This window comes from Ischnura elegans, chromosome 1 (genome assembly GCF_921293095.1).
Source record: "Ischnura elegans chromosome 1, ioIscEleg1.1, whole genome shotgun sequence".
Taxonomy (NCBI): domain Eukaryota; kingdom Metazoa; phylum Arthropoda; class Insecta; order Odonata; family Coenagrionidae; genus Ischnura; species Ischnura elegans.
The window spans coordinates 25322897-25340010 of NC_060246.1; the positions used below are offsets into that span (position 1 = coordinate 25322897).

Below are 17114 nucleotides of genomic sequence, written 5' to 3' on the forward strand. Positions count from 1 at the left end.
TCCCGTTGCTTTACATAAATTATCAACAAAAACTCGTCCCCTTAATGCGAAAGTAGTCGCGTTGGGACTATATGACATGTTAATTCATACATATATAGCACTCATATATTCACACATATATAGAGTGGTATATAAGTAAATTTGTTATACGAAGACAATAATTGCAAATTATATGTAAAAATATGTATTAAACCACTGAATAATATGTATAAACAATATATAATGCTTTAAATAGTTTTAATTTCTCATTAATAAAACCCATATTTATTTCCGATCATGTGACTATTAATACTTTAAAGGTTTAATTCTGGGTCTATATGACCCGACGCGAGTAGTCACGTAACATTATCTCACGCGACTAATTAAGAGTAAAAATCAAATAAATTTAAGTAATGTGCCGATAAACATTATGTTCACTCGATTCAGGGTTGGTTTGCATTCGCAGGTGAGGCCTCGTGAAATACGATATTACTGGTTAGAGAGCCGGGGAGGGATTGAAGCTTTATTGAGAAGTCATACTGGAATACTGGGGTATTTGGAGGAGGCGACCGACAGCTGAGGTCATTTGTGCTATGAGGGAAGGGTATGGAAGGAAGGGTGGAAAGAAACCCGGCGTCGTCATTAGCCTGCTCTTAACGACAGGCGCCAAGGGGATCACGGCTTAACGTTCCATCCGACGGACGGAGTGTTGCGCTTGAAATGTCGTCCACACAACATTCAAGCAGGGATCGGACAGGCTCTGAAAATTCTCTGCCACTGCCGGGATTTGGACCCGAGCCCGCCGGGTGGGAAGCCAATACTCTAGTCACCACACCATGGGGTAAGGCGGTGGAGGATAGATTCGGTCAACATTCAGTCAACAACTCGGTTAACGGACGCACAACTCCAGGCCAGGTATCCTATCCGCTTGCCCGGAAGTCCTGCTGACCACCACTCTAGATTGCCGCATAATAAATACGAAGTGGAGTCGTCGCTGCCCACTATTGTTTCACGCATCACTAGCGGCGGACTGTGTTCACGCTATGGCGTCGAAACCGGAGGAGTTTGTTTATTTTCATTTTTTCGATTGAAAATAAAAATAAGAAAAGTGGGAAAATCGTCAGCAATTAAAATTCACAATGACTCCAAAAGGAGGAATTCAGCGTTTCCACTTTATTTCCGACGTTCCCATATTTGTCAGCTCCAAATGTTATTTGATTGGTTCTTGCAGTCTCCGGGAAGAATTTCAACTCTTCTTGAATATCCGACGATCTTCAAACGTTCAATAAACCCTAAAACATCTTATATCTGCCCATTTCCTCGTGAGACTCAGGAAGGTGACTATCCTAACAATAGCGGACACCGCCCTTACCATAATGGAAGCGTATGCGACGACTGGAATTGGTGTCGGAGTAATGTTGAGAGTGCAATCTAGAGGGCTCTGATCTCTCGTGGGCTCGCTTTGGCATCCTCGCCGCGGAAAACAAACGAAAATACACAACCCTTTACCGAAGAGATCGTCTTGATAGAACCCGGTCTTACCACACAAAAAGGGGAGGGATGAGGGCAGAAACCATCGGCTGCGCCGATCACCGTCACGGACGTGAGTGGAACACGCAAATTCACTGCCGTCGGATTCCGCCGAAATGCCAAAAAAATCATTAAAAAAAATGCCAATCGGTGGGATCTGTCCACGGCGAACTTCCCCTTCAAAGGACGCTGCTCGTCTGAATCGCCCGTCCGTCCACAAGCCATCGCTCGGGTGGTAGATAGGGGAGCGGGGGAGACCTCTGGTGGTCTTGGACAGCTCTTCCCGCTCGCCGGAGGACACCGCTGTGTGGTGGGGGGTATGATAATATAAAGGGTGTAGGGGGGAGGGTTCGGGGGCTATGTTCCTTCCCCTCAATTTGTGGCCACCACCGAGAGAGCGGGCGACCCACCTCACTCCGCGGGCCACGCTCCGCGCCAAACTCGGGCAAACACAATCTTCCCGCTCCCCTCCCACCCCTTTCCCCCCAACCACTCCCTCCTCACCCCCTCCACACCCAATACACTCACATACACACACACGTTCACCACCCTCTCACACACTCCCCCTCCACTCCGCCCATCGCTTTCCCATGTGTTGCCGCATCCATCCATCCAGCACACCGGATTCCCTCAATCGCCTCCTGCTCCTTGTGCCCCGCACCCGATACACAGCCACGACGAAGACGCGGTGCAAAGATCAGAACGTACACAATTGCGTGTAGAAGGGATCGTGGAGTGAGCACCCGTTCAAGATCTAGAAAGAAAGGAGTGATCATCCTCTTCCGCTGCGGTCTTGTTCGCAAGGGCGAGTCGGTCGGTCGCGGTGAATAGGGAGGGGAGAGTGTCCAGTTCTTCCGGAGTCCGCCGCCTCGAGTCCCGCCGGGATGCCGCCGCTCTCCGCGCTCTTCCTCCTGCTTCTCCTCGGTGAGTACGCTCCCCGCGAAACTCGGACGCCGCGGAGTGGCCGGCCGCCCGCCCTCCGGCACTCGGCCAACCCCCCTTCGCTGCTCTTCTTCCGCTGTCACTCGCTTTTCTCTCCCTCTTGTCTCGCGGCGGGAGCCAGCGACGGCCAGAGCGCAATCCCCCCCTTTCATTCCCCGCGCACCGCGTCGGTCCCATCCCCCAGAAGCATAATCTCGCCACAGGTGTCGCCAACTCCGTATTTCTTCGCGGCGCTTTGTCCGCTTCCCCGGCCGCCGGCCCATCGGCCCCCGCCACCTCCATTGGGACCGGACTCGTGCGAAGTGTCGAAGCGTGGGAAACGGCCGAGTTCGCGGCTTGGGCGTTGTTGTGGCGACCCGCGCCCGCGGATCATGAGGGACGCGGTGTCATCATCGTCAGTGATGTTGCGAATCGCAGTCGTCTTGGGTTATCGGCGCGAGTGATCGTGCTCATATGACAGTCCAGGTCTACTCCCTCATGCGGCACGACACGGCGCGACGTCTCCAATTTGTGCTGAAATGGATTCATTCTCCCGACCATCTCAGTCGGCATTTTTTCCTCTTCGCCTTCCATCAATTCAGCGGTTTTCGGTTGTATTCTTATCGTCGGCTGTTCACGCCTCCGGACATGCAAGGTTATCACAAAAGAATGACGCTGTTTTGAATACGGTTCGAATGAAAACATAATTAATGGCAGCTCATGTTTTTTATTTTTCAAAATTGTCGTCTCGGACGATTTTTTTAAATAATTAATAAATTTCAATGTGTGCGCCCTTGGTCGAACAAGAGGACTGATGTTCTTAGGTTAAGAGAGGTTCACAATTGGACTGGACCGTCGGTCGGTCCCCTCTGCCAGTTCTAAAAGCATCACTACATTTTGATCCCATCCATCTCCATTCATTATAAGAAGTTTATTTTTCAAATAACAATAGAGATGATCATCAAGGAGGTAAAAGAACTAGCTTGGGATAATTAGAAATAGAGGGCTGCAGAATACCAATCTCAAGATTTGAATACTATGAAATAAAAAATGAATTTCTCAACTAGTGCACAGAAGAATTCTCATTTCAGTTACTTTCAGTTTAGACGATCTCTTTCTCCGATCCCCCTCAGTTCCTAATACATTCCATCTCTTGTTCGATCTGAAGATCCTGCGCCGGGAACTGGAGAATGCGGATCCACCGAGGATCACATGTTGATCGTACATACATACATTGTTGAGTGATGGACCGGAAAATACATCCTGCGGCCACGCCCATTTCGGAGGGCTAGCGATTTTTCAGTGCGGATTATTTGGTGGCGAACCCCCATTACTTTCTTCATTTTTGTGAATCATACGTCTCACCGAGCCACTTCGCATCTTACCTTAATACCTTCCCGATGATCGTTTTTACAAACGGTTCGACGTATTGAGAAGAAACGCTTATGTATCGTAGCAATTGATTAAACATCCACATCTCCTAGTCCTGTTTTACTTACTTATTTGTCATTCATTTATTGAATGGTTCACATAAAGCCTACACCATCGCGTACCCAAATTTTCGCATTACCCGTTCAAAAATAATAAAAATATTTACTTGACAACCGCCGTCCATGCGTGTGTTTTACATTATAGGTATGATGGTTATCACTGAACACACACGGAAATTTTAAGTGATGGTCTCCACGATTTCATCTATTTCTATGTACTACCCCGCAAGCCGCCTAAATAGGCGTGTGGCGGAGGGTGTCAGGACACCAGTCGTTAACAAATAAAAAGGAAATGCGCTAACAAAGTTCCACCTTATATTTATTATAGTCCTTTACTGTTCGGGGAAAAAACGAATTCCCATAACTATCCGTTCGGCAGAATATTTCTCTTCGCTCATACACCGCGGCACCAATTTATTGCAGTTTGGTGAGGAGGGAAGTTCTTTTTCTGCTTCTTTGGCTATTATTTTTTGCGGCCTTGACTGAAACCTTATTTTTATGCTATGTATAAACTTCGGTATGATTGTAAATCAATCAATAGGTATTGACGTCATTTGGCGAACTACCGCTCCACAGCTTAGTACAGTTTAAGCAACCCGCAGCCTCAGAGTTTTTAGCGGTTCGAAGCCTAATTTGTTTAAAATCTGTGTAACGCCAAAAAATTATCACGGCTAAAGTGGTGGAACTGATCAAAGAAGTGATAAAAATTTAGGGATATATATTGTGGATATTGATATTTTTGATAAATATTTTTGGCAGTTATTAGTTTTGGCAATTTAACTGATGCTTGGAGACTACTATCCCACTAGGAAATTGCTCTTTTATTTATCTATCACCTAAATATCCTATACACAGCATAGATGATGCATCCTAGAGATTTTTTTCTATTCATTTAAGAATTTTGCTCTGTTCATAGACGCGAAGGGATGAAAGCTAATTCGTCTATTAGTTCCGCTTAATATCATGCCGTCTTGCCTCGTTGAGTTGATGTTTTGCCAACGCCTGTGACGTGCGATGATAATGAAGGCCGTCGTAATTCATTATAACGATCTGTTGTGACCAAAATAATACACGTAGCAATATGACACGCCTATCGTCAGCGCAGCATGGTTCTATTTTCGCTGACGGGTGTAGTTGAAGAATTCAGCGACTGAGTACTGTCATCTGTATCATGGGGGGGGGGGGGGGTATTTACGAAAGGGAAACGGCGCGCCGTTGAATTACGTTACGCATTGTTTTCTTTGTTTTGCGGAAGGTGAGACTTATATTCAATATCCATAATAGAAGTTAGGGAACAATTATTGTATCAAAATCTACGAGAGATCTGCTGTCTCGCTCTAGAATTCGACGCTTGCTCTTTATATCATATCCCTTAACTCTAGTCCAGTGAATTTTCCCAAACAAATTGAAATTTTAAATACTTTTAGAAAGTATATGGTTGAAATAAAAACCACCACCTTTAATACTACTATATTGTGTATTTTGCATGAAATAAGTCTTGAAATGAACAATTCTAGGTAGATATCAGACCAAAATATCACGGCGGAAATATAATAGATGATCAAAGTCAAAGAGACGTAATATAGCGTTGCTCAGACTTCCACGAAGTTACGCGAGAACGCAATTTTACGTCATTATCACTGACATTTTTAACGAACACTCACATCCGCATTTATCGATTTATTTTACATGAAGCTCTTTCGTTTAAAGTTATTTCTCTACGCCCGGCCGATTGCATTGGAGAGTTGATAGGTTAAGATTTTCAAGTGGTATCATGAAATGCAGGAGAAATCCGACACGAACACGAAAATAACATTAGGTTAAGCCCAGAAGTCTCTGATATTCGCTCTGATTCCTCGCTCCACGTAGGCCCTGGTTCAGTTACGCTACAGAAAAATCTCAAGTGGGGCGCAAAAGATATTTTGAGCTACCTATACTTTTATCGTAATGGAAAATAATCAAGTTGCATGCATAATTTGAAATAGTTTTATTTAAACTGATTAAGCATATACAAGACGATGTTATCTTATGATATTAAAAAGTTACAACTGCGGTTCTGCAATGTTTGGCAATGCGGGCAGTCCAGCCAGGGGGTCGCGCGCCCCCCATATGTATCCGCCACTGCCCCGGTTGCTGCTTTGTTCTAATTGCCTAGGAAGTCCCTCACGCTGATGCTAACTGATCACAAGTCAGCGACTACCACTTTCAAGATAACTTCGTTGTCTCTGGAAATTTCCACGAATTTAGCTAAATATCATAGGAAAGATGTAGAATACCTCCCGTCTCTACTCTTTATGGGGAAAATGAGTGAGTAGAGTAATACTGATGAGGTGAATGACTACTTTAATGGATGCATTTGCCTCGGAAGGTGTAATCAACGGAAAAGTGCTTCGTTTAAATATTGATTTTTGTATATTTAAGCTTTGGATTTTCTTGTAAATTGAATTTCTGTAATGTTGCGCTAGAAATATTTTCCAGAGATAATTTTCCTTCGCGAATCGAAATGCGATGACACACAAGGTCTGAATTTTACACAATGATTGAAGACGAATGAACTATTAGTTGTTTTCGTGAATACTTTTCGGTTTATATACCTTCCAATAAGTATTATTGTCATTTGTGAACTTAAGATACGTGAAGAATGTAAAGTGTTCATTCAGACACTTCTGAAGTGGAACTTCTTTCTCAATGTAAGTGAAATGTCTCGCCTAACCGGAACTGGGTGGTGGACAATTCAATTGACCGCATTTGTATCACATATGTTCGAGGGAATATTATGTTTACACTCCACGCAGCAAAATATTACATGTAATATTAATGAATTTAGAAGTAAATTTAGAGAGGGTGGAAGAATTAATTTAGCAAAAAGTAACTCGATAAACTTCTGAAATTACGTATTGTTGCGTAAAATTCGATCTCACGACTTCTATTCTAGGCGCGGCCATTGAATGAAACTTTACCGAGCCTCTACCAAAAATGTGAGTTATCAAACTCCCTCTGTTATTCAACGAGAGTGGCTGACAGAGCTGAAGTTTAAAAGCCAAGCATATCTTTGCGGAGAATATTTTTTATGCTCTTTCTTCTTCCACGTGTTTGCAATTCCTAGATTTAATCGCTTTCCTCTGAAGATTTTCTTTGTTGCCAAACTATCTCCTGGCGATGATGGAAAAAGTTCCATGCTAAATAAATGTTTCGGACCGCCAACTTATCATACTTCTTCCCTCATTTTTGAATTATGTTGGTATTAAATAATGTTTTAATCGCCTCGTTTCTTTCAAAGGAGTCAGAATAATCTATTTCAACCTCTTAATTAAATTGCAAGATTCCATTAGTTAATTATAGCCAGAAGTGCGAAGTACTTGCAGGAGAGCAGTTTTTGGAATATTATTTTCTTTAAAAGTAATATTTGCTATAAAGGAGGTGTAATCCGGCATATTTTGCGAGAAGAAGTTCTTCTCGTATGCCCTTTCATATTTTGCATAGTTTATTGTCATTTAAAAATGCTTCGTTGTCCATTCTGGAACCTTGGAATGAATTCATGAGATCGCAACTCCACCGGAGTTGGTCATCATTATTTAGAACGTAATTTACTAGAGGTCGTGATGAAAATATCTGTTCTGGCCAAGACCGTCACGTGGACTATTCGTAGCCTTAAGTCGTTAAACCAACTGGGGTACATCGTGCTGCATCAAAATTTCCATCGCTTCATGCAATGGAAAACACTAATCATACAATTTTCTTCCGTCACCTATCAGGCTAACGTCAAGGTTGATCGGCGTTATATTCGAAGGAAGGCGTATATACATATTCTTAAACCATCATAATTCTATCTATTATTGAGGGATTTATGATGATACAATTATAAATGCACAATTTAGAAAGCAATAATCACTCATAGGTACGTTTGACATTATTTTCGGAATAGCTAATCATTGCATCGAGGTTCGTGGTGTCGTGGAATTTCTTTGAATAGTGAATTTGGCAGTAGGTATAAATAAAAGTGGATATGCGTCATCTCTCTTCCTCTACAACAATTCTGCCACAATTCTCATGATGAGTATTTAATTAATAATTCAGAAATCCTTTAGGAAATCTCCCATACTTCATCATTCCATCACATTACTTTTAGTTCGTACAAAAATTGACGTTTTTTTAGGGTGATTTCTCGGTAAAAGTTTGACTGGGCGAATGAATGACAGAAATTAAACGGGTTTTGACGTTTCATTCCTTTTTAAAACTACCTCTCTGCGCATTGGTTTATTTCTTCCATATTTAAGGAACCACTAGTTTAAGTCTCAAAAGTGTACCTAACGGTAAAATTTTCAAGCAGTGCATTTAAATATGGATGATCTTTACGGGAGCTTCTTTCTTATGCAATAAAAAACCAAGGATTGGCCCTTTTATTGGAGGATTTCCTTCGGACGTCCGCTTTCTTGCAGGTGTTCACTTTCTCCTTTAATCTTCTGCCTTCTCTTTAGCCTAAAAGCCTAAAAAAAAACTCTTTTCGCATGCAGTATGTTTTCGCCAACTAAATCACTTCCCTCCCCAATCTTCTTTGCTCCCTCTTCCATTCGAACCATGAAGAGGATCCATCACCACCTTTCGACCGTGCTTTTATTTTCCGCAACGAATTCCTTTGCATTACGAAGGATAACTTCCGTTAACACATTCTATGATATGCGGGACGATGTGATGGAAGTTCGTAATATCATTTGAATGACAAATTGCAATATTTCCTCATTACCAGTTGGAAATATTACAGTGTTTCGTTAAACTAATATTCTGTAATCATCTTGAAATTTTTACGCTACGTAAAATTAGGTGAGTTAGGAAGAAAAATAGAGGGCCGCATTACACCAATCTTAGGATTAAAATGTTATGAAATAAAAAAGTGAATTTCTCAACTTGTGCACTGAAGAATTCTCACTCTCACAATCAGTTAAGGCAATCTTTTTTCCGATCCCATTTTAATTCCTAGCAATTGAAAATCCTTGCCAACATTTGCCTGATCGTTTTATTTTAAATTTTACGTTTGAGAACATTTAGAGGTGAAATTGGGAAATTCGAGAGGCCCAGGATAGAATATGTATATCATGCTTTGACTATGTAAGCGTAAGATTTAACAAGAAATTCGTACGAAAAATGGACCAGTCTGATGGGGAAGATGCGCCCTCTCATTTACTTGTTTGAAGATGTGTTTGAAATTGGCTGTGGTAAAAAAATATCGTATAAATTTTTTTTTCCGCTTCAATAAATATCTTGAATCATGAATGAATGAAAGTTTAATAATGCTCTGGATTTTCCCATAAGAGCGAATACAATCACATACAGGAATTTCTGCTCATGCAACAAACAAAAAAATACAACTGGCACCATTTCCTTGGCAAAAAAGCAGAAAAAAATTTTTCGAAGTATAAATTAAGTAAGTAATGACAACATACAGAAAAGAGCAAGAGGAAGAGAATCGATGAAACTAAAAAAGATAAATTGTGATGGTACACCATAAAAATAAATATAATTTATCGACGTTATTTCTCCTTGATGTAATAATTAATAAGCTTTTCTTTGAAAATGGATAAAGAAGAGGAATCTTTTACAGATGACGGCAGGGAATTCCAGATATTACAAGAGAGATGAGAAACGATTTGAGGTAATATTTTGCCGAGACACAGGACGTAGGAGATTTTAAGGGTCAGCTCTAGTGGTTCTGGAATCAGAGGCTGATTTTGGTTTATAAAAGGAAAAATGATATGCGGAATATTGAGTCTTTAAAAGGGTGAAAAGAAATGAACCGAGTAAATATTTCCTCCGAGAACAGGTTCTAAGCTATGTCAAATTGTGGAGGTAATGGGAGATGTGATTTTACGAAGGTCAAGGGCAAATCTGGCACGGGAATTTAAGACTCACCGAAGTTTATTCCCTAAATCCAATCATGAGGTCTAAGCTAATGCTGTAACCCAATAATTTCTTCTTTACTCATTTGTTTTGCCCTCAAATGTTGAACATATTTTCTTCGGGCTGGTTGCTTCCTATTCTCACCTTGGCTTTGTCTTGTAAACACTCCGAATTGAATCCTAACTTTTGATAAATCTTCGCAATTTCCACGTCGAATACAGCAACGGAGAAGGAATCAAGATTTACCAGAATCCTCATCCACCCCATCGAGTCAAGGAGAAGAGGTCGATTAGCCGCTGAGGAAAGATGTGTTTTCGAAGCTGAAGAGTCGCTGATTTAGGAAATGTAGAGGTATTTTTTTGAGTCAGTGGAGTTTGTTTTAGCTCGTTCTTTAAATCGCTTCCTGTGAAAGAGCGATCAAAACTAGACGAACTATTTATTTACTTCCTCGATTCATTAAAAGATTTGACTTCTTTATGTCAAACAAATCGCCTGCCTAAAGTAAACCTATAGAGGTGAAAACGACACACTCTTGATTTTTCGATAAGATATTTTCATGCTTGCATCTTGTTTGCTTTTTTCCGCTTAGCTTAATTCATTCTGGAGATAGTGCAACGAGATATCATATCTTGTGGTAGGTATTCCAGTAATAACACCTGGCAATAATTTTTAATGAACTAATGCAATAGGCGAGTTGAATTTTATGCGTTTAAATCTAATAAAATTGAGAAAGGAGAAAATATCTTATGGTCAAGTGGCGCTGAAGACGTATATTTACCCTATATTTCAACCAATATTGATGATTATTGATAAGCTCTATCCGGGTGCAAAGTATCCACCCAGGATGAAATAGGGTAGTTTCCTTCATCAAAGAAAACGAAATGCATTGATTGCGATTCGTTACCCACCATTAGTGTATTCATAATAAACAAATTATTTGGTTTTAGAAATCCCAGTTTAGACGAATGGCAATGGTCAATTTGAACCTCATTTGAAAAAGGCCAGATTGGCGCCCATACGATTCCACTCCGCGTGACGTCACAGGGACCTAGTTTCTATACGAGTAGATAGGAGTTTTACGTCATCTGAGATTACCAATGCATGCATGAGGCACAGAGCTAAGGGAAACATCTCTTAATAATCACATATTAAAAATATCTAAGTTCGGAAAGTTTCCCCGTCGTTTGATAGGGGAATAATAATCCTTATTTAAGCCAAGCGCTACCTGCTAGGAGGGTACTCAGCTACCTGCTAACAGCCTGCGTCGTATCAGCGCTCAAGCCTCGCCCCAAGGTCACCACACACGCCGACAGCTGGAACCAGAAATACGTCACACGGACTTTTCCCATCATTCCTACTAAGCCGTCGCGTTTTTGCGCGCTTGAAAATTTTCACTTCTCCTTTAATCGCGAAAAATAGATATTGTCATCCGAAAATCTAAGAGCGTGAAATGCGCACTCCAGGAGTAATAATATTTCGATTTAGGCAATAAAAAAATAATAGGTAACCACCCTATTGGCAATGAAAAAATTGTTTGACTAAGTCGGCATTTAAACCTGGATCTCCTGATTGCCGGTCAGGTGTTCCACAGCCTATACCACCAAGCCATCTTCTTCTAAAGTGAATGTCTCACTGGTGGATGTTATCAATGCTTATGCTTTTGATTTATTGAATGTTTTTTCATGCAAATAAAAAGCACGTTTGATCGTCATTTTGCATGAGGTCTCTTTAATGCCAGAAGTATAATAAACTTACTCTTTAACAAAAGCGTTCCCACGATTTTTCAGGAAGCGTACTTAAGGAAATTTAATGAATATGGTAAATTGAGAAATTCATTTATTTCCAATAATTTCAGAAATAAGCATTTTCCCATGATAAAACTGCCTTAAATTGGTTTATCATTGAAAAAAAATTCCTTCAATTTTTGTACAAGTTTGTTACGATGCACGTATACCATTATCATGCCATCATAATTCATTTGTTTGTGCAAACCATGATTTAGTTGTCAATCATAATACTTTAATTATTTTCGCGTATCTAATACGTTTCTGGCAAATTATGATGGAAGTGCGATGCATGCATTTGCAAGATTTGCGTGCAACGATTAACGATCGACGCCCGTATAATATTCTCCTCTGTATATTATTTTGAAATAAGAGCGAATGGAGCGTAAAAAAAAAGCCATGGTGACCATGAGGACGGAGGTTGTGGGGGACGACGTAAGATTTGGAGGCACGTGCCGCCATCACTCAGAGGAATCGCTCCATATCAACTTTCGCATGGAATCAATTTTTCAGATTTCCAATGAGAATGCCTTCTGGTTAAAAAAATACCAGGATAAAATTTAAAAAATGTTACATAAATTGTTAATATAGTTACGGCGACAATGATACATTTAAAAAATACTTCTTAAAGCAAAATAAGAGTTCATTAATAGTTTTACAAAGCAGTCTTGCGTATATTAAATAATATAATACTATAAAATAACCTCAATTATATTCTTCAACTTTATCAAAATGATATGGATACTTCTCATCATGTTAACTACTTATTTGTATGGTCTTGGGCTTGGGAATGATGATAGGCTATCTTCGACCTCTGTGTCATAAGCTACTCTGTTATTAAATGCAATTAACAGGTCATTTTAAATTCACCAAAGCGTATTCCAGGACTATACAAAACTGAAAAATATCAATAGTACAAGCCATTTGTCCTGAGATTTACGGGTTGCGTTCGTTTTAGTAATGAACGTAATTTTTATTTGAGACTGTAATTTTTACTGAATCAGAAATTTTGTTAGCTCTGTGCTTTATTCATTTATCTGATCAGAATTTTTTGTCTGAATGATTTACCGAGTAGTTTCAAAATTTTCCTTTAAATCCTTTACTAGCCCTTAGTGTGATCGAATTTAGATAAGCAGAAAAAAATATACTTAATATCTTTCGTTCCACCCAGGTTCACATATTATGAACTGACTGTGACATTGAAATAAAAATAGAATAGGTATCTACACGTGTTATGCACGTATTAAACTAATAATTAGTATCGAAGAGAATCTCTTTCACTCATGTACGATGTAGAAACTCAAAAGTGCAAATATCCCTGACACAATCAGATGGATCCTGATAATTTGGGAATATTACTTTTCTCCGGAAGGAAGAAACAACCGCAAGTGGTATTTACAAATTTTCCAGGTTAATAGAATCTCGTGTATTACCTCCTTAGTAATGAGCACTTGGTATTTTTTATTAATATTTGGGTAGTGGAACGATAGCTTTGCCGTTAAAGTACCTTATATGCATTTCATACGGAAGGTGGCATTCAAAACTCATTGCAACTATGGCAGAAATTATTATCCTCTAAATATGCGCTTAGGAAAGCTCAGTGACCTTTGATATGTGAGCAAAGTTAAAATATTATAATATGTATTGTGTTTCCTTTCGATATGCCCCTAATTTTTCTCCCGGGGTCATTGATGTTTACATTTCTCACGTCACGTGATGCATATGATGGGTTCACGTGTTTACCGAAGAGGGTGCTACCTAACCTCCCTCTACCAATCTTTACTCTAAGGGGCAGGAAGGTATACGATACGTCACACGAATGACGCACTTCCGCCCTCCTTCGTCCACGTGTGCAATCTAAGTTTAAGATTCAGGGTCGCGGTGACGGTTTCCGCCACTATTGGCTCCCGAAAAAAAATAACAATATGCGCCGGCGACACCGGAGTCAAGTGAGGGCGGTAGTCAACCTCTTGGAGAGTGAGGCCGGATTCCTGTCATGGACGCGCTCTTCTTTTTCCTTCCCATCCCAATATACACGCGTGGTGTCGCGTACCTTGTCTGCTCCTTGGCACGTCCGCACCTCCGCCGCGCCGAGAAAAAGCGCCCGCGACTCCTCCCCTCGTCCTTCATAAACTAAAAACAAAATCACTTTCGTTTGACCCTCCTCTGCACGTTAGGCCGAATTCCAATCCGCTTTGGGGTATGCTTGGCGTGCTCAATATTTCCTCATGTCCCGTCGCGTTTTTTTTTACTTTGGGATAATTTCACGACCAATACAAGACTTGGCACGGCTGGTACAGCCAAAGGCGTAATACGGGGCTGTACCAGCCGGCCTAAAGAAACATGGCGGACGCGGGCAAACGATTGATCTTAATATTTGTTCTTAAAATACTATTTCATCACCCTAACCTCAAAGTTTTTGTTGAAAATGTTTATTTTTTAATAAAATGCTCTTCCTTTAAAAAGCCCCATGACTTATCGCCTTATATTCTACCAGTATGTTTACGCTGCGTGAGTTCCCAAAATTTTACATTAGAGATATGACGAATTTATAGAGTTTCAATTGTGTATGTTCACACCCAGGTGATAATTCAAAACATTGCCACAAAATCAACGTGGGGATAGTTTCCTTTGGTAGTTCTGTTTGTTAAATTATTAATAATGTCTACAACTTAACGTATTCCATCAAAATTGAAGCTCTAACGTCGAACGGTAACAATGTAGGAGCGCTTCGATCGCGCGTAGGTACGCTCCGGTTTGCTAATACGCCTCGAAGATGTACTTGAGTTAGCTCATTGTATATTCCAAGGTATATCACGTGGATTGGAATTCGGCCCCAGTCTGTCGTCCTCCCACACACTGCTGCACAACACTGGCCTCCTCCGCCGGAGCGCCGCCGAAATTGTCTCCAATTGGAAAGGCGACCCTCCCGTCTGATCCCTTCCCGTGCGATTCATCTTGAGGGTCCATCCTCCCCCGCCCCCTTAATTTTCAATCGGCCGCGGGCCCAAGTGGCATCAACGAGGAAGACCACCGAGCCACTTCAGTGTGCCGCGTTGGAGAACTCGAGGCCCTGAGGACTGCACTGCGTGCTGAAGAGCACGGCTTGTCCGCGCCTCGAAGCGAGGATTGTGTGCACTTTATATCGTATCAACTTATCACGAATCTGGCCGCCCTGCGCTGCACTCTTTTGATTTCGGCTATCAGTCGTACTTCATGAGTGTCCCACACGGTGGCGCAGCGAGGGGGGGTTTCGAGGTATAACCCCCCCCCCCCAGAGCTAAGAGCGATTTTTAATTTTAATCCATTTTACTTAATTGGATTGGTATTAGAAATAGAATAGTGTGAGGATAAATCAAATATCCCTCAGAAAGCCGTAAAATTCAGCATTTTGAACCATTTATCTACCGCTTATCCTGGTGGGTATTCCATACCCCCACACACCCCTGTATTAGTGGCAACTAAGCCCCCCCCCCCCAGCCTTAATTCCTAGCTGCGCCCCTGGTCCCACACGCCAGCAGCATACTCCAAGTGAGACCTTACCAGAGTCAAGTATCTTATCTCTCTAAACTTTCTACAGCATTTACCGAGATTGTTATTTACAAATCCCAGTTTACGGTTGGCTTTCCCGCATACTTCGCGTATGTGTTTAACCCACGAGTGATCCAGGGTAATGTCCAAGTCGATAAGGAAAAAAAAGAATGTGATCGTGTTTACTTATGAAGGTGTTAGCTACCCGCGTTTTACCGATCCTAACTCTTAAACTGTTCGCAATAACCAAAAAGTTGAGGCCAAAAATTAAACTATCTGACGTCGTATTAATACCGATACTTATTAAAATGATGAAGATCAAATGTTTCGAGCGAGGGAGCAATGAGGAAGTCGTAAGACGAGTATGAGAGAAGGTAAACCTTATGAAAACCTTAATAAGAAGGTTAAAGCGATTTAATCGGCCACATTTTGAAGCATGATGACATGAAGACAATCGTCGAAGGAGAAGTGGATGGCGAGAACGGAAAAGAAAACCCTAGAACAAAATATATGAAGTAGGTAAAGAGGAATGTGAACAGTGGCGCAGCCAGGGGTTCCGGGGGTTCCGAACCCCCCCCCCCCCCAAATATAAAAACAATTATATTCCTTCATAAAAGAAAACAAAATATTAAAAAATTATGAATTTACTAAATATTTGTTAATAATAAAGTTTTTTCGATTATGAAAAGTGTTAAAATTAGTTTAAAACCCATTACTTAGTGCATTGTTTTTAAAAAAAATTTCCCCCCTGGTTTTGGACACCCTCCCTCCGAACGAAATTTCTGGCTACGCCACTAAATGTGAAAGAGAAGAAATACGTAGGTGTGAAAAGATATGAGGTTTATGCGGAGAGTTGCGTCAAACCGATAACCAGTGATGATGATTAGAATGGGCTGATAGATTTATGCATTTAATTTCTAGGATATGCTATCCCTTGATAATTTTACATATTGAAAGAAAAAGAAGAGTAAAAATATAGATATCAACAGTCCAATTTCAAATGAACACATACGCAAAATACTTACACAAAATTCGTGTTGAGTAAAATAAGATTGTTAAATTTTATCATGCGACTAGTGAGCTGCTTCATGAACTGATTTATATATCTACAGAGGACCCTATTTCCTTCAGTAAAGAATTCCATATCTCACTAGAAGTGGCATGCAAAGTAGTGCGGAAAAGGGGGGGAATTTGAGAGCCTCTGCATTCCTCGTCAATCTTTTTTTTGCGCTGATATTATATATGACAGATATAAGATATTGCGGTTTGAACAAAAAAATAGCAATTTAAATTCTTATAAACATCATGGACTCCCATTTATTTTCCAACGAGTGTACATAATGTAATAGGATTAAAATTTTCACCCAAATTAAATAAAATGAACAACCCGACGATACCTTCGATACCCGACGATTAAATCAACAAATAAATTGCTTTCACGTTCGTGGCTAGGTGGAGACGTGGTACGAGTGGATTCGAAGTGATTTTGGACACACACGGAAGCCATTCATCGCTCTTCCCATCCTTACTATGATACTTCTACGAAATGAACCTCGGATAGCGTGTCCGACGCTTTCGTTAAGGGTGTCCAAGGAAATATTTTAAGGCTATTTCTGCGACATTTCCAAAAGTAAAACGATCTAGATGGACGAAGCACTGCCATCTACGAGGATAGACTGAGATAGTGGCAAGAAGAATTATAATGGAAACGAAGTTGGAATTTGTGCAAAATCAGAAAAATAATTACAATGAGAATTCAATTTTTTTTGTATTTTTTTTTTAATTTTCGGAATTTGTATTTTTTAAATTTATTCTTGCATATAAATATTTATTTATATATTTTACTGAATCCATGTGCATAATATCATTATCTCTTCATTTAAAGTTCTCTGAAAACACGGCGCATTAATATAAAAGCGCGGTTTTGCGACTATGCGCAGGCAGTCGCGTTTGACCTAAAGTTCCGAAAACCTCTGGCTCCTGC

The 17114-nt window shown here is 40.6% G+C and overlaps 1 protein-coding gene across 1 annotated transcript in view; it reads left to right on the forward strand.

Moving 5' to 3' along the window:
• Positions 1-2014: 2014 nt before the first annotated feature.
• The window catches only part of LOC124157594 (putative carbonic anhydrase 3), a 114276-nt gene continuing 99176 nt past the window's right edge, over positions 2015-17114 (forward strand). The window contains exon 1 of the mRNA XM_046532448.1: positions 2015-2433. Coding sequence (XP_046388404.1) covers positions 2394-2433 — 40 coding nt within the window. The 5' untranslated portion in view covers positions 2015-2393. The remainder of the gene's footprint in view (positions 2434-17114) is intronic.